Source organism: Dama dama, chromosome 26 (genome assembly GCF_033118175.1).
Source record: "Dama dama isolate Ldn47 chromosome 26, ASM3311817v1, whole genome shotgun sequence".
Classification (NCBI taxonomy): Eukaryota; Metazoa; Chordata; class Mammalia; order Artiodactyla; family Cervidae; genus Dama; species Dama dama.
Window position 1 is genome coordinate 45,324,325 of NC_083706.1, and position 23,342 is coordinate 45,347,666.

At 46.9% G+C, this 23,342-nt stretch overlaps 1 protein-coding gene across 2 annotated transcripts in view; it reads right to left on the reverse strand.

Moving 5' to 3' along the window:
* CNKSR3 (CNKSR family member 3) overlaps window positions 1-22,766 on the reverse strand; it is a 102,739-nt gene extending 79,973 nt beyond the window's left edge. For both annotated transcript variants that reach the window (XM_061130180.1, XM_061130181.1), the window contains exon 1: window positions 22,599-22,766. In XM_061130180.1, the coding sequence (XP_060986163.1) occupies window positions 22,599-22,650 (52 nt within the window). In that variant the 5' untranslated portion in view covers window positions 22,651-22,766. The remainder of the gene's footprint in view (window positions 1-22,598) is intronic.
* Between the last annotated feature and the right edge of the window lie 576 nt (window positions 22,767-23,342).

A 23,342-nucleotide genomic window follows, 5' to 3' on the forward strand; every position in this document is an offset into this window, starting at 1 on the left:
CAACATTCCATTCTAAGGCTCTTTTTTAAAGATGAAGGAGAAACAGGAACACCTTCAGTGATGCAAAAAGAACTGACATTACAGAACTTCCAATTGCTAAAACATATTAGAGAACGATGTGAAATTGATTACAGTAAACGCTATAAAGATCTTCCAAGATACTCAGAAATCACAGAGAAGCAGGCAGGGAGGATAGAAGCAGAAAAACTGGCTGGGGTTTTTAAGTGGTAACTATTAAAAACTAAAATTTTACCTTGTTAAATTATTTTTAAAACCACATTCCACTGAAGGATCACTGTGGACTGTTGAAGATGGAAGCTTTCCCAGAACTGGGTATATGTTTAACCCTGGGAGTGATGTGGCAACGTCCACCACCCAGAACGATCTGGGAAACAATGCCGAGCAAGAGGAAGGACAGCCACGCCCTGCAGAGGTGGGCCCCCATTTGTTGTTTTTCATCCTACCATAATCAAGTCCCATTAGTTTTAAGTATAATCTGCGTGTTCTTCCAGAGTTCAGGACCTCAGAAATGAATACCCACGCAGCCACTTCTGGTAGAGCCAGTGTGATTCATCTGGGCTTGCATCTGAAATGTTCATAGTATGAACTGTTAAGGTTTCAGTTATCAACTGCACCAAACTAAAACTGGAAATGGGAGTAGAGGACAGCATTTCTTACATGCTCTAGCATACTTTTGGGTTACAGGGATGGGGAGACTTTCAAACCCTTGGGTGATATTTTTTGACCACTTTTTTTTTTTCAAGGTTTTACTTAAAAAAAAAAAAAACTTTTTATTTTATATTGGACTATAATCGAAAAACAGCGTAATAGTTTCAGGTGTGTGTGTGCATGCTAAGTCACTTAAGTTGTATCCGACTCTTCTCGACCCCATGGACTGTAGTCCACCAGGCTCCTCTGTCCATGGGATTCTCCAGGCAAGAATGCTGGAGTGGGTTGCCATGCCCTCCTCCAGGGGATCCTCCTGATCCAGGGACTGAACCCACATCTCTTGCATCTTCTGCACTGGCAGGCAGGATTTTTACTACTAGTGCCACTGAGGAAGCCCCAAGTTTCAGGTGCACACACGGCAAGTCGTCCATACACATACAAGTATCCATTTTCCCCCAAAGTCTCCTCCCATCCAGGCGGTCACATCATGACCACTTCTAGAGTGTCAATTCCTACAAATAACTCCGCTATTGCTTTAGCTCACCCACTAGAGTGAAAACTCTGACTCACATAAAGACTACATTATACTCGGAGCTAGGACGGGTCATTAATCATTAATCAGCCACGGGCAGCAGACTGCAGGTGATAACACACTGAACACCCACAGCTCCAGGTGTGACCTCCAGGCCACACCCCCTCAGCCTCACTTCCTCCAGCTCCCCGGCCCCCTCCTCCTCCTCAGACGCCTTTCCCCTCCAATCCTCACCACCTCCTCCCCTCTCCCACTGCCTGGCAGCCCAACTCCTATCTCTTTTTTCAATCAAGTCAATGTTTTAATAACTTCTTTTTTTTTTAATGAAGAGTTATGTTCCCTTGTGCTATAAAAGTCTGGTCAATTTCACATTTACAGATCAAAGGAAATAAATACCCAGGAAGCCAAGTTAATTTTTGCACAAAGGCTTTAACTGCTATTTCTCCTTGAGATTCAAGGGTTTCCCATACATTTCGTGTGTGCTCAGTCATGTCCAACTCTTTGCGACCCCACGGACCGCAGCGCGCCAGGCTTCCCTGTCCTTCATCATCTCCCAGAACTGACTCAAACTCATGTCCATCAAGTCAGTGATGCCACCCAACCATCTCATCCTCTGTCATCCCCTTCTCCTGCCTTTAATCTTTCCCAGCATCAGGTCTTTTCTAATGAGTTGGCTCTTCGCATCAGGTGCTGGAGCGGGAGCTTCAGCACCGGCCCTTCCAAAGAATATTCAGGATTGATTTCCTTTAGGATGGACTGGTCTGATCTCCTTGCAGTCCAAGGGACTCTCAAAAGTCTTCTCCAACAGCACAGTTTGAAAGCCATCAATTCTTTGGCGCTCAGCTTTCTTTATGGTCCAACTCTCACATCCATGCATGACTACTGGAAAAACCATAGCTCTGACTAGACAGACCTTTGTCGGCAAAGTAACCTCTCTGCTCTCTAATATACTGTCTAGGTTTGCCATAGCTTTTCTTTCAAGGAGCAAGCGTCATTTAATTTCATGGCTGCAGTCATCATCTGCAGCGATTTGGACCCCAAGAAAATAAACTCTGTCACAGTTTCCATTGTTTCCCCATCTACTTGACATATTTCCTCCCAAAGGAAGGCCACTCCAAGACATAAAGTCCTCCGTTGACTTCCACCTGCTCAGAAGCATAAACAGGTCCCTGGCGACGCAGCCTACTCCGCACACACCACTCCTCTGGGCTCATCTCTCTCCACACCACCTCTGGACAGACCCAGCACAATCAAGTTCTTTCAGTTGCGAGTAAACTGCATGTCTCTCTGGTCGCCCAATTTCCTCCCAAATCTTCTCCTTCCCCTCCTCTCTTTCCCCTTCCCCTCCTCTCTTTCCCCTTCTCTTTCCCGTCCTCCTTCCTCTAGGTCTGGCTACCTTCTGCTCACCCTACAGGTCAGGACTTGGATGTGGTTTCATCCAAGAGCCCTCCGTGCTATGCCCGTTCAATCACTCGATTACTCCTCTGCACTCCTAGGATGCCCTGGAGCTGGAGTGTCTATGGGCTTGCCTGTAAACGCCACTCAACAGAAGGTGCCAAAGACACAGGGACCCTATCACTGCACCTACTAGAGACAAAGGATAGGTGCTTGATGAATGTTTGATGATTTACATGTAAAGTTGACTGGTTTACCTCGATCTGCACCAGTTTTCCTGCTGACAAATGGCTTCCACTTCTGGCTGGGCTGTTAATAAACATCATTTATACATGATCTCAGGACTTCACTGGCGGCTCAGACAGTAAAGCGTCTGCCTACAATATGGGAGACCTGGGTTCCATCCCTGGTTCAGGAAGATCTCCTGGAGAAGGAAATGTATTCCCACTCCAGTATTCTTGCTTGAAACAACCCATGGATGAAGGCGCCTGTTCAGCTACAGTCCATAGGGTTGCAGAGAGTTGGACACGACTGAGCAACTTCACTTTCACTTTCATACATGATTTCACTGCATTCAAAACATTTCATATAAATCTTATATGAAACAAGGGATTCTTCTGAGGTTTGGGGTCCATCCATAATAAATCTTTTCTACCTAAGTGGGTAAACTATGGAATAACACAAAACCCAGATAGAAAGCCATTTACTCTCATTTCAAAAAAAAAAAAAAAAATATATATATATATATATATATATATATATGGAAAAACATGGAGCAGAGAGGGATTCCCAGGAGATCCAGTGGTAAAGAATCCACCTGCCAATGCAGGTGATGCAAGAGACACAGGTTCCATCCCTGGGGAGGAGATCCCCTGGAGGCGGAAATGGCTACCCACTCCAGTCTTCTTGTCTGGAAAATTCCATAGACAAGTGAAGCCTGGCAGGCTACAGTCCATGCGGCCACAAAGAGTCAGACACAGCTGAGCACGCATGCATGAAGCAGAGAGACAGTTTCTATGGAATAACTCTTTCTATATAGAAGCCACTGGTCCATAGTCATTCAGGGAATGAATAGCTTCGTTAGTATTAAAAAGTTAAGAGACTCCATAATCTACGGTGTTCTGTTACCCAGTTAGGGAGGGCAAAACATGTCCCAATTCATCAAATATCTAGTTGCCAGGCCATCGTCTATTCCAAAAGATGGTTACGGATTTTAAACAATTAAAATGCATTCAGAAAAAAAAATAAAATAAAATGCATTCAGTCCTTATGTCATACATTCGGGAAGTCGCTTTAACACTGCGTGGTCTCTCAGGACATCAATGCCTCTTCTCCCATTTGCTCTTGAGTTTGACTCAGACTTTTGCATCCATCAACCCACCAAAACTGTCAAGTTCACCAATCTCTTCCACACACTAGGGACACTGGTGTGTATTCAGTCTCCCCTTATTGGCCCACCACCAGTGCTGGGCCCCGCTGCTGACTCTTTCTTGTACATCACCCCCCTCCCCACAAATGTCCTTCTATTTACTGGCAGCAACTGGCTGGTTGCTCAACTCCTCCAGACTTGTAAAGGTGGGGATACCCCAGATTTCCTCTCTTCTCTTCTCTCCCTCTGCGCACTCACTGGGTGATATCATCCAGCCTCAGAGATTTTAATACCATGTATACCCCTGCTGCTGCTGCTGCCAAGTCGCTTCAGTCGCGTCCGACTCTGTGTGACCGCGTAGACGGCAGCCGACCAGGCTCCCCCATCCCTGGGATTCTCCAGGCAAGAATACTGGAGTGGGTTACCATTTCCTTCTCCAATGCATCAGTTCAGTTCAGTTCAGTCACTCAACTGTATTCGACTCTGCGACCCCATGAACTGCAGAACGCCAGGCTTTCCTGTCCTTCACCATCTCCTGGAGCTTACCCAAACTCATGTCCATTGAGTCGGTGATACCATCCAACCATCTCATCCTCTGTCATCCCCTTCTCCTCCTGCTCTCAATCTTTCCCAGCATCAGGGTCTTTTTAAATGAGTCAGTTCTTCGCATCAGGTGGCCAAAGTATTGGAGTTTCAGCTTCCACATCAGTCCTTCCAATGAATACCCAGGACTGATCTCCTTTAGGATAGACATGCTAAGTCACTTCAGTCGTGTCTGACTCTGTGCGACCCCACAGACGGCAGCCCACAAGGCCCCTCCATCCCTGGGGTTCTCCAGGCAAGAACACTGGAGTGTGTTGCCATTTCCTTCTCCGACGTATACCCCAGTGGTCACCAAATGTCTTCCTCGTCCCAAGCTCCCCCATGAATGCACACACACTCATCCAACCACCTGCTTCATTCAGCAAACCAGTAAGCACTGGACATTTCAAATCCAGATATTCTCTTAACCACCTCCTCCCACACTCCCCCACCTCTCTGTGGATGGCAACTCTGTCCTTCCCACTCCCCAGACCAAAAACATCATGGGTATTGTCGCACACCACCATTTGATTTCTCGGTAAACCCCCTGGTCTTTCAGAACACCCAGGATACGGCCACTTGGAACACCCAGAACGCGGCCACCTCTCACAGAAGGGCCACAGGTAGCGCCGGTCCCAGCATCACCTTTGAGATGATTACTGCCCCAGTGTCTTTTCTTAGTATTATTATTTTGGGGCCATGCTAGGTCTTTGTTGCTGCATGGGCTTTTCTCCAGTTGCAGAGAGCAGGGGGCTACTCTCTGGTTGCAGTGAGAGGGCCTCTCACTGCAGAGGCATCTCTTGTTGCAGAGCAGGGGCTCCAGGGTGCACGGGCTTCAGGAGTTGTAGCTCCCGGGCTCCAGAGCACAGGCTCGATAGTTGTGGTGCGCAGGCTGAGTTGCTCCAAGGCATGTGGGATCTTCCCAGACCAGGGATGCAACCCGTGTCTCCTGTAATGGCAGGCGGATTCTTTATCACTGATCCACTGGGGAAGCCCACCCCAGTGTTTTAACTAGCTCCCTGATTCCCGCCGCTTGCTCACTTCTGTCGACTCAACACAGCAACCACGGTAACCTTAAAACATACATCTGATACCACTCTTTGGCTCCAAACCCTCCAAAGGCTCCTCAAATGCCAACTTAAAGCCAAAGCATACATAACGATCCCTACGCTCTGCACGATGTGGGCCCCCCTCTCCTCTGACCTCATCTCCTGCTGCTCTCCTCCTGGCTCCCTCTGCTCGAGACACCCTGGCCTCCCTGCTCCCTCCACATGCCAGGACCTGGCCCGTCTCAGAGCATCTTCCCTCTGCCAGGAACATTCTTTCACCCGTTTAGCCGAGGTGCCCACCAAAAGCTTTCCCCTGGTCATCCCAGCGAATGCCGTATGCCCGACGTCCCTCTGCATCCATCTATGGGCCTGGCCCGTAGCCTGTACCACACCCACGTGCTACGAGTTTTACTTACTGTCTGTCTGCCCCATGAGAACATCAGCTCCAGGAAGACAGGAACGACTCTCTCTTCTTTTCACTGCTGGACCCTCAGGTCTCAGAATAGCGCCTGTACAGAGTAGGCACTTGATACAAATCTGCTGAATGACTGCCTGGTGACTAGCTACCCTCACCAAGCCTGGTGTAAGTGCCAGCTAACAGGGCACTCGAGTTAACAGATGGAAAAGTTAAATGCAAAAGAGTTAGTTATATTCCTCTTACCATGGCCTAGCGACAGGACTTCATCCAAAACTTTATTTCCAGAGCTACACCTAATGTGAAAGACATGTGGCATCATTTCAGAATACCAGGTAGTGCTGTTAGTATTTAAAAGTCACAGTTTAGAAATGAGCAGATTTTAAGAGAAATGTCAGGCATGCAGAATACCAGGCAAGATGTTGTAAGAAAGATCACCTATCATTTTATGGTGGTGTTAGTCACTCAGTTGTGTCCCACTCTTTGTGATCCCACAGACTGCAACCCGCTAGGCTTCTCTGTCCAGAAGGATTCTCCAGGCAAGCATACTGGAGTGGGTTGCCATTCCCTTCTCCGGGAGATCTTCCCGATCCAGGAATCGAACCTGGGTCTCCGACAATGCAGGCAGATTCTTTACTATCTGAGCCACCAGGGAAGCCCCACCATACTACAGTGGTTCCTGTTGAGTAAAGAATCTATTAGCTTTACCTGAAACTCACAGAAAAGATCATATGTACTTCTAAGGGCTGGTAAAGCCAATGACGAATAAGAAAACAGGTCATGTCACGCCTGTGGAGGACAGACCTGTCATCCCCTTGAGTGCCAGGCCCTGGACAAGACCTACACACCCTTGGCACTCTTCCAGACGCTGTCATGCAAAGGAGCCACTAATCTCAGGGAACCGGCTCCTCAACCCACATGGGAATGGCAGCCAGAAACGCTGATCTCACTAAGCGTTGAACAAGACTGAAGCGATTCCTCTAAGATGCATTTTTTGCACTGAGCACTGACTGGATCTCCACTGACATGCTGTCCTGCAGTGCTCTAATCTTCTCCTCGTGTGCCGTGTCTTAGACGGCACCGTACCGAAATAATTCAGGGTGTCAAATTCATGTGTATTGCATCATTTCACACTCAAGGTGGAGGACCTAAATTTCCGCTAACACTCTCCTATTTTAACACATTCCGTGTGCCAACCTGCATGATATTTACACCTCATTAAAACATGAGACGATCAGAGTGCTGCCGTGAGGGAGGGCACTGTGTTTTCTGGAGTGTTTGAATCGTGCGAGATGCTGGGCCCGTGCAAAAGATGTCTCCTCTACAAACCGGATCGGCTTTTGAGGGTGGTACCTGGAAGGTGCGCTCACTCCCAAACCCACAGAGCAGCTGTTTCCAGAATTCCACAGACTCCAGTGAGGCACGGCCATGCTATGGCAGGCAGACACGAGTGGTCCCCTGCTCTCCACCCCCACGAGCAGACCTTGCCAAGGCTTCAGGACCGTTCGTGGGCCATGCCTCTCTCAACAGCTCTTCCTCCCATCCCCCCTCAAGACCCCTTCTCTTACACAGGCCTCTTCAACTCTCTCCAAGAGGCCAGCTCAAATGCCTCCTGGAGCTGGTCTCAGACTCCAACCACTCCTCCATCCAAAGCCCACCCCCCCAACACCCCACAGTTCTGCCAGCATTATGCCTCCTTTCAAACCCCTGTATTACTTCTCCATTATCCACTGAATTAACAACAAACTTCCTAAAGGCCAGTGGCTCTCAAACTGTCGTTTATAACTGGTCTTTCTGTTCCTTGCATGAAGCAGAGGAACTGGTACCAAAAAGGAAATCTACATATTTTTTCATTTTAAATTTTCAAAAAGAATAAATAGTAGAAATAAACACTTAATGAAAGTTTAACAAAAGATGATCCATAATGAACATGTGTATGTATTTATATAAACACAGCCTGTATACTTACACTTACGTGTGTGTGTTTACACACACATATACACACTGTTCATTCACAAATGGATTGTTTATTTACAAAGCAAGCTGGAAAGCTGAAATATCCTGAAACCTTTGTCGTGAAGTTTTGTGGATTGCATTTTGGGGTGAGCACTGCCCCAGTTTAAGCACTAACACTACTGCTTTTCCTGTGTGTCTCCCAATTCAGAACACCGGGAAGATAGACAGACCCTGAGTAAACTGGTAACTCTTCAAAGACAACCACAAAAGCCAGGAGAGAAGTTAGGAGCAAATGCCTTATTTCAGGGCATATGCTTTATTTTATATGTAAAATCTTACTGTACAAACAGAAACACTTCCTGTTAGGCACCAATACCACAAACCCAATGGCAAAGTAAACTCAATCCAGAGAAGCCAAATTCCTGTTTTCACACTGAAGAGTAACTACTCAGTGGTCTGCTGGGCTCATTAATGCATTGGTATTTCTGGCTTAATAATACTTGTAGGGAATTACATATTACAATACTAGAAATAAGAGAATTAGTTAAGTAGCAAAATGAAACTAAAGATAACAGATATGCTAAATAATTAATGGATTGCTACGTAGCTAAGTGTATTCACATCTTATATGTCTGTTTCTCACTAAGACAATTAACATCTGACCACCACTGTCCACAGGCTTCCCAGACGGCTCAGTGGTAAAGAATCCACCTGCCAATGGAGGAGACATGGGTTCAATCCCTGGGTAGGGAAGATCTCCTGGAGTAGGAAAAGGCAACCCACTTCAGTATTCTTATATGGCAAATTCCATAGACAGAGGAGCCTGGAGGGCCATAGTCCATGGGATCACAAAAGAGTCGGACACAACTGAGTGACTGAGGATGCACACACAGCTGTCTACGGGAGAATCAGCACACTAGCCCATAGACATGTTACGTTTGGCCTATACCAAAAAAAAAAAAAAAAGAAAAAACTGTTGACAGATTCCTAAAAACTAGAAAATGACACAAATAAAGCCAGACAGCCAGCCTCATTCGAAAACAACAAGAACAACAAAAAATCAGAAGATTCTGGAAACTGCAGGTTCATCGTCAGCAGAGACTGAGTAGCACATATATCTGTGGGTTTGCCACAGTCTCCACCACTCCCTGCTGCTCACTTGCCCCCACATTTCAATTTCTGCCATTGCCTCCAGGCCCCTGTAGGCATTCAAGTCCGCAACTCTTGTTGCAAGTCTCAGCACCGCCCCTGGTCCTCAGGGTTCACTTCTGTAGCAGCTTTTTACTTCTGGATTCTCCTGGCCTTTGTCAACTGCAGGAGGGAGCTCTCAAACTCCACCTGCACTGCCTCCTGTCCACGGCCTAAAACAAAAGAGCTTTTCACCTTGGACTGCAACATGTTTGCCACTGTTTTCTGCTTTTTCTTTCCCTCCCTGCCCTTTACAACTGCATGGCTTGTTCAAAGCCAGCACGCTCAATGAAAGAGAAAAACTATCCTTTCTCCCTCAAAGTGGAATGGCGCGGAGGAGGTGTCACATTCTGCTACTGCCTGAGAACCAGGCCTGGAAATCCCACACAAAAACCTAAACAGGTGCTGCCTGACCGTAAAACATTCCCCTCATTCTGTGTCTTCCTGGGGCTGAACATTCACCTGGGTGAGGTTCACAACCAAAGGATCCCCTGGGCCTGGGGTGGTGCAACTGGCTAGAAGCCCAGAGGTGCAAAGGCTTTAACCCTTCCCTGCCCACTCTGTGGAAAGGACGCTTATAGACCTCGTTGCATGGACACACCTACTGAAATATGTAACAACTGTCCCTACTAGAAAAGTTCTCTTTCCTAATCAACCGTTATGTACTAGCTGAAAACCACCTGGAGACAAGAATTATGGAGGATGGTCTGACATACATCATTTATGGTTCCACACGAGTGGTACACATCGGTGGTTCTCGAATTTTAGCCAGCACCAGAATCAGTGACCGACTGGTTAAAACAGAGCTTCCTGCATCCTACCCCCAGAGTTTCTGAATCTGTGGCTCTCAGATACGGCCTGAGAATTTACATGTCTAAGCTCTGATGTTGAAAAGGGAAGGTGAATGGATAAGCAACCAGGCCCTACTATATAGCACTGGAAATTATACTCAATATCCTGTGATAAACCTGAATGGAAAAAAACAGGAAAAAAATGTGTATATACATATACCTGAGTCACTCGGCTATACAGCAGAAATTAAATACAACATTGCAAATCAACTATATGTCACTAAATTTTTTTAAAAAACCTTATGCTTAATTAAATTAAAACAGGATCCAGCTTTTAAATATATACATTTGTTTAAAACAAAAAGTAGACTGCAGTTTGGAAGGACTAAAACAAAAAAAAGAAAAGAAAGTTCAAGAGCAGTGGTGACAAGACATTGAGCCACATTATGCTTACTTCTTATAAACGTCAGGAACCAGGGACAACTGTCACAGATTTACAGGTGCTCATTAAGTATCCCAACTAAGTGGCCCAGTGGTAAAGACTCTGCCGGCCAAGCAGGAAACCCAGGTTCAATCCCTGGGTTGGGAAAATGCCCTGGAGTAGTAAATGGAAACCCATTCCAGTATTCTTGCCTGGGAAATCCCATGGATAGAGAAGCCTGGTGGGCAACAGTCCATGAGGTCGCAAAGAACCAGACACAACTGAGTGACTAAGCACATAGGAAGAATTAGTGTTTCTCCACCTCTGAAAAGAGTCTTTCTTTGCATATCAGCTTTAGATGAGATTCTTAAACCTGGCTGAGGAGTTCAGTTCAGTTGCTCAGTCAAGTCTGACTCTTTGCGACCCCATGGACCACAGCATGCCAGGCCTCCCTGTCCATCACAACTCCTGGAGTTTACCCAAACTCATGCCCATTGAGTCGGTGATGCCATCCAACCATCTCATCCTCTGTCATCTCCTTCTCTTCCAGCCTTCAATCTTTCCCAGCATCAGGGTCTTTTCAAATAAGTCAGTTCTTCACATCAGGTGGCCAAACTATTGGAGTTGCGGCTTCAGCATCAGTCCTTCCAATGAATATTCAGGACTGATTTCCTTGCAGATGGGCTGGTTGGATATCCTTGCAGTCCAAGGGACTCTCAAAAGTCTTCTCCAACACCACAGTTCAAAAGAATCAATTACTTGGCACTCAGCTTTCTTTATAGTCCAACTATTACATCCATACATGACTACTGGAAAAACCATAGCTTTGACTAGATGGACCTTTGTTGGCAAAGTAATGTCTCTGCTTTATAATATGCTGTCTAGGTTGGTCATAACTTTTCTTCCAAGGAGTAAGTGTCTTTTAATTTCATGGCTGCAATCACCATCTGCAATGATTTTGGAGCCCAAAAAAATAAAGTCTCTCACTGTTTCCATTGTTTCCCCATCTATTTGCCATGAAGTGACAGAACCAGATGCCATGATCTTAGTTTTCTGAATGTTGAGTTTTAAGCCAACTTTTTCACTCTCCTTTCACTTTTATCAAGAGGCTCTTTAGTTCTTTTTCACTTTCTGCCATAAGGGTGGTATCATCTGCATATCTGAGGTTACTGATATTTCTCCCGGCAATCTTGATTCCAGCTTGAGCTTCATCCAGCCCACTGAGCTTCATCCATCATCATTTCTCATGATGTACTCTGCATATGTTAAATAAGCAGGGTGACAATATTCAGCCTTGACATACTCCTTTTCCTATTTGGAACCAGTCTGTTGTTACATGTCCAGATCTAACTGCTACTTCCTGACCTGCATACAGATTTCTCAAGAGGCAGGTCAGGTGGTCTGATATTCCCATCTCTTTGAGAATTTTCCACAGTTTGTTGTGATCCACACAGTCAAAGGCTTTGGCATAGTCAATAAAGCAGAAATGGATGTTTTTCTATAACTCTCTTGCTTTTCGATGATCCAACGGATGTTGGTAATTCGATCTCTGGTTCCTCTACCCTTTCCAAATCCAGCTTGAACATCTGGAAGTTCATGGTTCACATACTGTTCATATACTTTTGAAGTCTGGCTTGGAGAATTCTGAGCATTACTTCACTAGCGTGTGAGATGAGTGCAATTGTGCGGTAGTCTGAGCAACAGTATGAAAAGGCCTAGGGGTGCTTGTAACCAAGTCACTTCATACCATCTGCCTCTCGATGTCTTACCAGCAAGGAGTATTTGTTTTTTATTTAACACTTATTACCAACAATTTTAGCTTTTAGTGTAGACAGTTGTTTTCATAAACCCTACTCACAGGTGTATCACCTGATCACAGCGAGTTTAAGACTCCAGTTGGAATCCATGCAAAGACGGTGCTGACAATATCAATGGTGCTTCGTGAAGTCTGGTCCCACTCCACACAGTAAGCTAGTTTTTCTGTTTCAAAGGTCATATTCCAGGTAGACTTTTGACTTGCTTCTCTCCAAGACATGGTAATATAAAATTACTCTGAGAACACAAAAGTCTGTTCAATTAACATAGGTTAAAGTTAGAAACACATAAACACACACTCACTCACGTACACACACATCCACTCCTAAACCCCAAACTTCTGAATTTCCCCTCTGCTGCAAATCTCTGAAAATAGGAAATAGAATACTTCCTTTCACTAAAAGGTCTTCCTCAGGAAGGCATGATTCATATGGTCATGCTCACTGCCCCTTTTCTGTCTGATGACACAGTGGGGTTTCCTCTAAAAGCCCGAGAGATACTCTCCTTAAAGGGGTGGGGCTGACATCAGGTGTGTGAGGTAAAGCTTCTAGGTTATTCTAATATAAACCTGTGCTACTGTGCTAAGCCGCTTCAATCGGGTCCAACTATGGACCATAGCCCGCCAGGCTCCTCTGTCCATGGGATTCTCCAGGCAAGAATACTGGAGTGGGTTGCTGTGCCCTTCTCCAGAGGATCTTCCCAACCCAGGGATCAAACCTGGGTCTCCCGCATTACATTTTTTACCATCTAAGCCACCAGGGAAACCCATGAATACTGGAGTGGGTAGCCTATCCCTTGTCCAGGAGATCTTCCGGACCCAGGAATTGAACTGGGGTCTCCTGCATTGCGGGAGGATTCTTTATCAGCTGAGCTGCCAGGGAAGCCCCAGTATAAACCTGAAGCAAAGTGAAGTGAAGTCACTCAGTCGTGTCCGACTCTTTGCGACCCCATGGACTGTAGCCCACCAGGCTCCTTGGTCCATGTGATTTTCCAGGCATGAATACTGGAGTGGGTTGCCGTTTCCTTTTCCAGGGGATCTTCCCGACACAGGGATCAAACCCGGGTCTCCCGCATTGTAGGCAGACGCTTTACTGTCTGAGCTACCAGGGAAGCCCTACCGACCTTCAATTCTCTCCCACTCACTCCTTCCCTGTTGATAAGTAAGGCATTGCAATTTTTTTTTTAATGTGTTCAACTCTCACCTGTTGAAAATTTCTCAAAATACCATCTGCTCAATCAAAAATATGGTGACTCAATTTTGTAAAGTAAAATTATGATAGTCTTTTAGTGGAGCAAAATATTTTCCATTAGATCTATTGACCAGCTTCCTTTGACTCAACTATTTTCAAGTTTTCATACAAAAAGCTTTCTGAATTTTACAACCTACTGAATTCTAAGGAACTGTTTTGCTCTAGTAAACACAACTGCCTCTGCCCTCCTGATCCCAGGTTAAAAACTGTTCAATCAGTCATTTGATGTCAAAGAAAACAAACTAGGCTAAGTCCACTTTCACAAAAACCCTATTCATAGATGAATAAACAGCCTCAGAAACTGTAGCTCCCAGCAAAATGTGCCAGAAGAGAACAATGACGTGAACAAAGCATGTGAACGCAGAAAGAAGGGTTGCACCCTCCCTTTTAAATGACAAGAGAGTAATCAGGATGAGGGGAGAGGACGGGGAGCTCTTAACCCTGGCAGAGAAAGCAAAAAAAAAAAAAAGAATCTACATCCCAGTTTCAAAGATAATTCTTAAATTATCCAGATGTGATGTTACCGGTGAACCAACTGTACCTAGAACTTGGTTTCTCAGATGCTGGAGTCACCAATACCTTCAACCAAGATAGTAATAGTGTCATCTCCAGAATATCGCAGTGCCTTCCAGCGGGGCTCCCTAAACTCATTTCTGCCTCGAGAATCCAGATCAAATCAAGTCACTCCCCTGCTTTCGACAGTAACTAGAAAATATCGCAAATGCCTAAGACGTGTAAGACCCTCCGTGATCTGACCGATGTGTCTCTCTCTCACCCCAACCCCATCCAGCACAGCCCCGCTGTCCTTGCTCTTCATGACTCCACCGTGCTTCCGCTCCTCAAAGGCTCCAAGCCTCAGGGCCTTTGTACTGACTGTTCCTCCACCTACAATGGCCCTCCCCCTAATTTCACAGTGACTGGTTCCTTCTTGCCTTTCATACCCAAGTATCGTCTTCTCAGAGGAAGACACCATCCAAAGAAGCCTCCCAATCAGTCATGCTCCTTCACTTCTCTGCTTCACTCTCTTCTCAGCGCTGATCACGACTGGATATTTTCTTGGTCATCTGCTTTGCTTTGGTGGGGGTTTTGTTATTGTTGTTCGTCATCTCTACTTCTACCCCATTAAAGTGGGCACCCAGCTGGACCCCTGCACCTAAAACACAGATGGATCTCCAGCGCCTGGAACTGGAGGTGCTAAATTCCACAATGCTTGGAACTTAGTAGGTCCTCAGCAGACACGACTGAAGCAACTTAGCAGCAGCAGCAGCAATCAGTTATTGAATGAACGAAATTCTCTTTTTACTCAGCATGGAATTTGACGTCAAGCAAAGTGTTCTTCCTGAGCTCTCTCCAAGAGAGCCACGACTAAACCTTTCCATGGAACCACCTTCCTACAGGACACGTGCTCAATTGTTCAGTCGTGACCAACTCTTTGCAACCCCTTGGATTGTAGCCCCCCAGGCTCATCTCTCCACGAGATTTTCCAAACAAGAATACTGGAGTGGGTTGCCACTTCCTCCTCCAAGGGATCTTCCTGACCAGGGATCTTCCTGACCAGGGATCTTCCTGACCCAGGGATTGAACCCGCGCCTCCTGCGTCCCTGCATTGGCAGGTAGATTCTTTACCACTAAGCCACCTGGGAAGCCCCCTAAAGGACACACAAGGTCCCCAAAGGAAATGAGAGAAAAGTGCCCAAGGAAATAACGAGGAGAAGGCAGAGAAGGAAGTTAACTCACCACCTATCTGTCAACACAGAGGAGGATGGAACTGTCATAAAATATTAGTAAATGTGAAAGATGATGATCAGTCACAACAGAATAAAATATTTAAGCAATAATAACCCAATTACAGTACATATTAACTTGGAGTCATTATAAGTTAATCAATAACGAGTTTGTGAACACGTATATGCCATACATTATGCAAAATGGTTTGTAACGTTACCTCTTTTAATTCTAACAAAAACATTGTGAGTTAATTAGCAGTCCCATTCACAGATGAGAAAACTCAGGCAAGCTTTGGGAAGATAAGATACTTACCCAAGTTTTCAAATCAGTTACTGTCACATACAGAATCTGAATCCAGATCTATTTTATTCCAAACCACGCATATAATTCACCAGGCCTGATCTCTCCCATAGCAGTTACAATGAAAAAGCTGTGAGGAATCAAAGGCAAGCAGGAAATGAAGCCATAAAAATCACAGGTGCTGTTGAAGAAAGTTAAAGGTATATATGGATGGATGGATGTGGTTCCCTCAAATAGAAATGTTAACTGTAACAGACAAAAAAAAACCTATCATATGACACTCAAAATAAAATAAAATAAAAATCAGATTAAGAGAGTCAAAAAGTGAAATGATTCATTCCATTATGGAGCTGCATTCTGAAACAATACAACACAGTCAACAAACTACAATAAAAATAAGTAACTGGCGAGAAGTGTCTCAAATGCTAAAAGGTCAGGCCCAAAATATGTAGGGTTCTACTCAAGCTGTGAAATAAAAAAAAGAAAGAAGGAAAGAGAAAGAAAAGGAATGTATCCCCTGAGTGGAAACCCTGAAGCGATCCTCAGGAAATAGAAAAGTCAAAAGTTCTTTGAAGTTGCCCCTCCCATCACTTGTTGATGGAGAGAATGAAAAGCACCATCTTGGCCAGAGGAGGCACAGGGGCTGCACAGAACAAGGGAACAAGAAGTCTGCGGGGTCTGGCCTTCTGAGCTGGGACAACTCATTTCATGTCTAAAGCCTCTCTCCTCATTTATGGTAGAGGGATACCTTCACTGTGCCCCTCTGGGGCTTGTGAAAATGCCAGAAGAGCTCAGGTAAATAAAACCTGCTTTAAAGCCTAGCTAATAGCTAAGCCTGGAGAAGGAAGTGGCAACCCACTCCAGTACTCTTGCCTAGAGAATCCCGTGGACAGAGGAGCCTGGAGGGCTGCTGTCCACGGGGTCGCACAGTCAGACATGACTGAAGTGACTTAGCACGCATGCATGCACTGGAGAAGGAAATGGCAACCCACTCCAGCGTTCTTGCCTGGAGAATCCCAGGGACAGAGGAGCCTGCTGGGCCGCCGTTTATGGGGTCGCACAGAGTCGAACACGACTGAAGCGACTCAGCAGCAGCAACGGCTAAGCCAGGGGTGAAAACCCCAGAAACCTCACGAGACGAGAGCAAAGAGGAAAGGGAGGTGAGGACACGGATGTCCCAGAGCTGGAACACAACCGGCTAGAGATGAACAAACATCGAGGTGGTGACACAGAAGCAGCGAGACAGAAAAGAGATGCACCCGCAGCCTTCCGCAACGATGTGAACGCATAAGGGTGGCGTGCAGGGGCAGCCTGAACAATCTCCACCAACAGAGAGCTCAGACACCCGGTCTCGATGTGCTTCCAAACTTTGAGACCTGCCCTGAAATGACACTCGGTGTCATTTTCCAGCAACAAAGAAGTCTCCCTTCAAAATCATCTAAGTTTGGTGAACCTGGTGCAATCGCAGATGGGATGGCCCAGTGATTGGCCAAAAGGCCATCTCATCCCCCTGAGTCCACCTGAGGATCTTAAAAGCACACTTCAACCACACATACCCACGGCCACTCCCTGACACCCTTCCTACTACTTATCTTTAAAAAAAAAAAAAAAATGTTGTTATGAGAATGCTTCACGTCCCACAAAATATGGAAGAAAGCTCAAGAGAAATGTCTCATTCAGTTTGCAGAGAAGAACCTGATGCTGTTGCTAGGTGGCGCTTATAAACATAAACACACACCCTAAGATTGCTTTTCTGCTTTAATTAGTGGCCAAGTCAAGCACCCTGAAGTTAAGTGTCATCCCTGGGGAACTTAAATAAAACAGATGGAGCCCAAGTCCGATCAGACAGCGGGACCTGCCAGCGAAGGAAGAAAATGCGTTTGCAGCGGCTGCTAGGACAGAGCTCTCCAGCCTCAACGAGCACACGTATCACCAGGGCCTCTTGTTAAAATGCAGATTCTGAGTCAGCAGGCTTGTAGCTTCTGCATCTCTAACAAGCTCCTGGGTGATGCGGGTGCCACGAGTCTTGGACTAGGCGCCAGACCGGGGTCCACAGTCCAAAGCAAGAGCCAGTCCTAACGCCATGGTCACTGGAAGTCCAGTTACTGCAAGAAAAGAGTTGAGAAAATACGGTTGGAACTTATTTCCCAAAGAGGGCTCATGATGTTGGTGAGAAGCCCCTATTATCACATGGCAAACCAAGAATTTTCCCCTGATTAGTGATGCTGAGCATCTTTCCATATACTTGTTGGGCATCTATGTGCATCTTGTCACTTTATTATTTCTGCATTTTAGTATTTTTAAAAGAAATTTGCCTAAGATGAATTAATAGTCTTCCATATGCTTTTTTTTCCTAATATTTTTAAGTTTACTCTTCTTAATTAAGCTTTAGCTACACCTAGAATTTACTTTGCACATAGGATGCAAGAGTATTGTTATGAGTATAAAATGTAAAGAATTTAATAAAATATCAATGTAGAAAAAGCCAGGGGGGAAGGGGGGCAGGAAACAAGAACCTTCTTGACCAGCTACAAGTCCCACCCCGGGTTCCCTGCGTGCTTGGCAGAGAAATCTCCACAACACCGACTGGTATCCCTGAATGGTAAGAATCAACCTCTTGACAGAAGGCTGCTCAGAGAGAACAATTCATGTCCTGGAGCTATAGGATCAAAGAAGAGAGGAAGCAATAAAACAAGGAGTAGTAATATAAGAGCTTACATAAGCTCATACCGGCAGAGGAGATACCAGGAATCTGATTCCACAGCCCCTACTCACATCTCTAAGTTCCTACTCACATCTCTAAGTTCCATCTCTAAGTACCACCATCTTCTGTGGTATAAGCCACAGAAGTAATGAAATAATGGAGCAGAAAAAGGTGTTTAGAGCATCACTGCCTATCAACATGGGGCCAAACACTGCATCTCTCTGCTTTAGTCTCTTTGTCTTTACCATGGGCTAATAATGGTTCCTACACCTCTCTGGGTTTTCTGAGGATGAATGAGGAAGCCTAAATGAAGTACATGGCCCACTGTCTGATATATAATAAATGCTTCAATGAATGTTTTTCTACTATTATGATTAAGAAAACTCTATGGCTGGAGTCCAGGAGATAGAACTGGCAAGAAATTGGAATAAAGCAAAGAGTTCTTGACCCATGGCCAAATGGTAGACCTACAGCTGCCAAAAGAAAAGGACCTTCCTTTTTCAGCAACCCTAGAGGCTAAAGGAAGAAGAATCAGGTAACTGGAACCAGGATGACAAAGAGCCTGGGATCCGGACGGCACCACGAAGCCCCCATGAAGTCCTAAACTCCCTATCCCCAGACTTCTTTGACAAGGAAAAACCACAACTCATTTGGTTAGTCCACCAAAAACTGGGTTTTCTGTTACACACAGCTGACCTTTTTTCTTGCCTGATATGTGTTGTAAAAGCTCATTTGCTTTGCAAAATCCTTTACCAAATCATCTGGAAGGCACGGTGCCATGAAATGATGAAGTGATATGACTCACAAATAACTTTCCTGACACATACAGAATAGGGAGAAGAAGACACACACAGCAGATGAGTCTCCCGCACTATCATATAAAAGAGAACTCTTGGTGGGGCTTCTGATGGTCTCCTCATCAGTGTGGTAAAGATGCTAACAGTCCTCTAGGGGTGACCCTGGGAAGAACCTCATGAGAAGATGGAAGGAAATGAAGCCAAACCATCTGTGGTCAAACACTTCTCAGCTGTGTGCCAATGGTCAGGGCACTTAACTTTCCTGTGCCCCCATGTTCTCAGCTGCAAAATGGAAATGACAGCTCCTGCCTCAGGGTGCTTACGTATTTAAGGGAGCTAACACATGTACAATGCTTAGACCTGTGCTAACACTCACTGAGTGTCACTAAAATTCTGGTACAGTTTCCCTGGTGGCTCAGAAGGTAAGGAATCTGCCTGCAATGCGGAAGACCCAGGTTCAAGCCCTGGGTTGGGAAGATCCCCTGGAGAAGGGAATGGTAACCCACTTCAATATTCTTGCCTGGAGAACTCCATGGACAGAGGAGGCTGGCGGACTCCAGTCCATGGGGTCACAAAGAGTCAGACACGACTGAGCGACTAACACTTTCACTTCATTTCACTTCACTACTAATATTGCAACACTGGTGGTGGTAGTGCTAGCGATTAACAAATGAAAATAGTAACAATAATAAAAACCAGATGAATTACTTCATTCTGTAGACATCAACCTTTTTCCTAATGTACGCATCTGCCTAATAACATCAGCAAGAAAGCAAGCTATAGATTGTGGTTGGATTTAGACAGTTTTAAATCTAAGGCTTTCTCCAGTGCTCACCATCACCGCTGCCACACTCATGCGATGCCAAGAGTGGTAAAGTCTACATGAAGAGCTGCTTATCAGTAGGATGTATTTATAAAATGGGAGTTGGGTAGAAAGGTTAACAAAGACAGCTAAAAATAGTCCTATAAGCAAACAAGTTTGCATAAGCCAACAGTTCATTAAAAAGTCAATACTTTCACATCATGACTCTTGAGAAATATTCAAGTAATGTGTCACGCAATTTGGGAGAATGTAGCCTCTTGTCTAAGACTTGGTTACACACTTGCTCTTTCTATCTTTTCTAGATTCTAACACGGAAAGTATCCGGGTCATTCTATGGGGCTGCACCTAAGGGTCTAAAGGGCACAAGCATTTTGTACAAAGTTGCCAAGTAGCAGCCACAGGTATGTACCCTAATTAGCATCCAGTGCTCCAGAAATCAAGACACTGAAAACTGAACCACCCATAACTTCTCTTGCAGGCCAATAGGGAACTTCCGCTCAGTGAAAGCAGTCTCAACTAAGTCACAATGTCAAAGCAGCAGGATCCCAAAAGCAGTTTAATCTGCTCTGCCTTTTAAATGCTAAACAAGCATAATAGATTGTGGACTTACACTTCTCTCCCAATCCCAAAAGGGACCAAAAAAAAAAAAAAGGACAGAAATCTTGAGGGTGTGAAGACCTCACTCCAAAATCCCCCTGTGTGCCTGTTACCGCTTTTCTGGTTGTACATTATCAGGTAGGCTGGCAACTGCTCAAGGAAAGCCAAAGAGTGGTAAGTTTAACCCCTTCTTTCACTCTGGCGCAATACTGTCCACGGAAATATAATGGGAGCTGTACAAGTCAGCTGTTTGTGTAACTTTACATTTTTCAGGAGCCACCTTTCAGAAGGTAAAAATACACAGGTGAAATTAACTTTAGTAATAAACTTTATTTACCCCCAATGTCAAAATATTATCATTTTGACATGTAATGAGTATTAAAAAAAACTAGTAATGAGATAGCTTATATGCTATTTTTCACCCTAGTGTATATTTCACACTTACAGCACAGGGCAATTCAGACCAGCCATATGTCAAGAGCCCAAGGCCCATGAGTGACTACTGGCTACCATATTAGACAGATCAGCTCTCCAGATCAAAAACTGATGTCATCAATTTTTCAGGTTGCTTCTCTGATGGACACGATGGTAAAATAGACCAACCACCTCAGACCAGGCAAGTCACTAGACAAGGGACCTAGTAGTATCTTGGATGGGGGAACACATCCCATTTCAAAATAGCATCTGGGTCTCTACAGATTTTATGTTTTATATATATATATATATATATTTTTTTTATTAGTTGGAGGCCAATCACTTCACAACATTTCAGTGGGTTTTGTCATACATTGATATGAATCAGCCATGGATTTACACTTATTCCCCATCCCGATCCCAGCACAGACATTGTTAGTTACACATTACTCCACATAGAAGTATTTGGTGTTTTCATCTTCGTTTTAAGTAAGAACCCCCCAAATTTTGGTCCCTGGACAAACCTCTTCTCAGGAGAGAGTGTATCCTGTCCCTTCTCCCAGAATGAATGGTCAGACATTCCCCCCGCTGACACCCCACATCTCCCACACGTCTGGGACACCCCATTGCACATGGTCTGTGTGTACTCGGCAGGCGGGAGAAATGGGATGCAGAGATGACCGGTGTTGGAGATGCTGCAGCCATGGGTGAGAGAGTTAGAAAGATGACCTGATCTTACCCGCGTTACCTACCTCTCGGGCTTACGGATGACCAAGGGCAATAACAGAGAAGAGCTCTTAGCCAACTGTAAAGCGCTACCCAATTCTAGTTATTATTATTGAGAAAGGACACCATTCCTCACCTGAAAGAGCAGATAGAAGAAAGAAAACAAAATAGTAACTTGACACAGAGAGACGCTGAGCTGGGCGGGGGTTGCGGAACCCACGAAAACTCGGGGTGTTCTTGGCGGACCCGTTCTCTAGACAGGGTTCAGAGAGGCTTGAGGAACCTCTATCACTTTTGCTTCAAAATCGTGGGAGGTACTTAACAGGAAGAGTGACAGCTGAGAGTCCAAGTCCGCAGACTCGGTCCACCACCCCCGGCCTGTCCTCGTCCCCAAAGACGGCGTAACTCAGGATAATGGTTCCAAGCAGACTTCTTCCCAGGGTTTAAATGTGGCCTAAGACTGCGGCGCCAGCGGGGGGTACTGGCGCCTTCCCGGAGCAAAAGTCACCGAGTCCCGGGGAGTCTGGCTCCAGGCTTCTCGCCGGCGCGAATACCTCAGTGCTGGCTCGGGTGCTGCCCTGTCTCCTTCTCCAACAAAAACAGAGAGGCTCGCCGGGCCGCCGGAGTCTCCCCGTACCTGTCCAACCGCCTCTTCACGCAGCGAACTGCTCTGGGCAGGCGGCGTTTTTACGAGGTCCGAGGGGGGTCACCCACACAAAGGCGCCTTGTGCCTCTGCGCTCCCGGGTGGGCGGCCGGGCCGCCGGGCTCCGCACCCGGGCAGGGCAAGGCGGGCGCCCCGGCCCGACATCCGCTCCCCCAACCCTCACCCTCCATTCAGAGGCCACCCGTACCCCCAACCCGGGTTTAAAGATGAGGCTCCCCTCGGCTGGCCACAACCCGCACCCCCGAAAGCGGGCACCAGGGCCACGGGCACAGAGAAGTTTGCAGGCTCACCGCGCTGCGCTCTCAAAGCTTCTCGCCTGCAGCAGGGGCTGAGCACCCCCTCCCCGATCCCAGCTCCCCGCCGGCCCGATCCCCCGGGCTGGAGACGCCGGGGAAACCCCAGGCTCGCTCACCTCTAGTCCAGTCCACCACTTGTTTGGGGCTCCACTTGGTCACGGGTTCCATGGTAGAGGGCCGGGCACCCAGCGGGGCTGGAGTCGGCGGTGAAGTCCTGCTGCCTGCGCCCGCTGCCCCCTCCCGGGAGGGCGCGCCCCACGGCCGGTCCCCGCGCCCGAGCGCCCTGTCAAGGGTGCATGGCCGCCGCCGTCAGCGGGGCATCCCAGCACGGCTCGGCCCGGGCGGCGCTGCCCGCTCCCCGGCGCACGGGACAGCGGCGCGGCTCCTCCTCCGGCCGCCACCGTCCAGCTGCAGCTCCTCCTCCTCGTCCCCCGCGGCCGCCGCCGCCGCTGGGACCCCAGACACAGCTGCCGCTCCTAGGCGACGGCCGCTGCGGCGACGCGGGGCAAGGAGTCCAGATTCCGCCGGCCTCGGTTGCGAGCGCTGGACCTTTCCGCCGCCCCTCCGCGCCCCCGGGCCGGCACAGCTGCCTCCGGTTCCCGGACCGAGCGCTCGGCTCCCCGTCCAGCTCCTCCTCTGGGCGGCTGAGCTCTCCGGGGTCCCCGATCCTCGTGCGCCGGCGTCCCGAGCCTTCCCGCCCGCAGGTCCCACCCCCTGCGCCTCCCGGGAGGGCCGCACCGGGGCTGGGAGGAGCGCAGAGCCCGCGCGCTCGGGTTACAAAGTTCCAGCTCCCGGCCGCGAGCGCGGAATAAAAGAGGGGGCGGGGCCGGACACCCGGCGAAACTCGTGGGAGGGGGCGG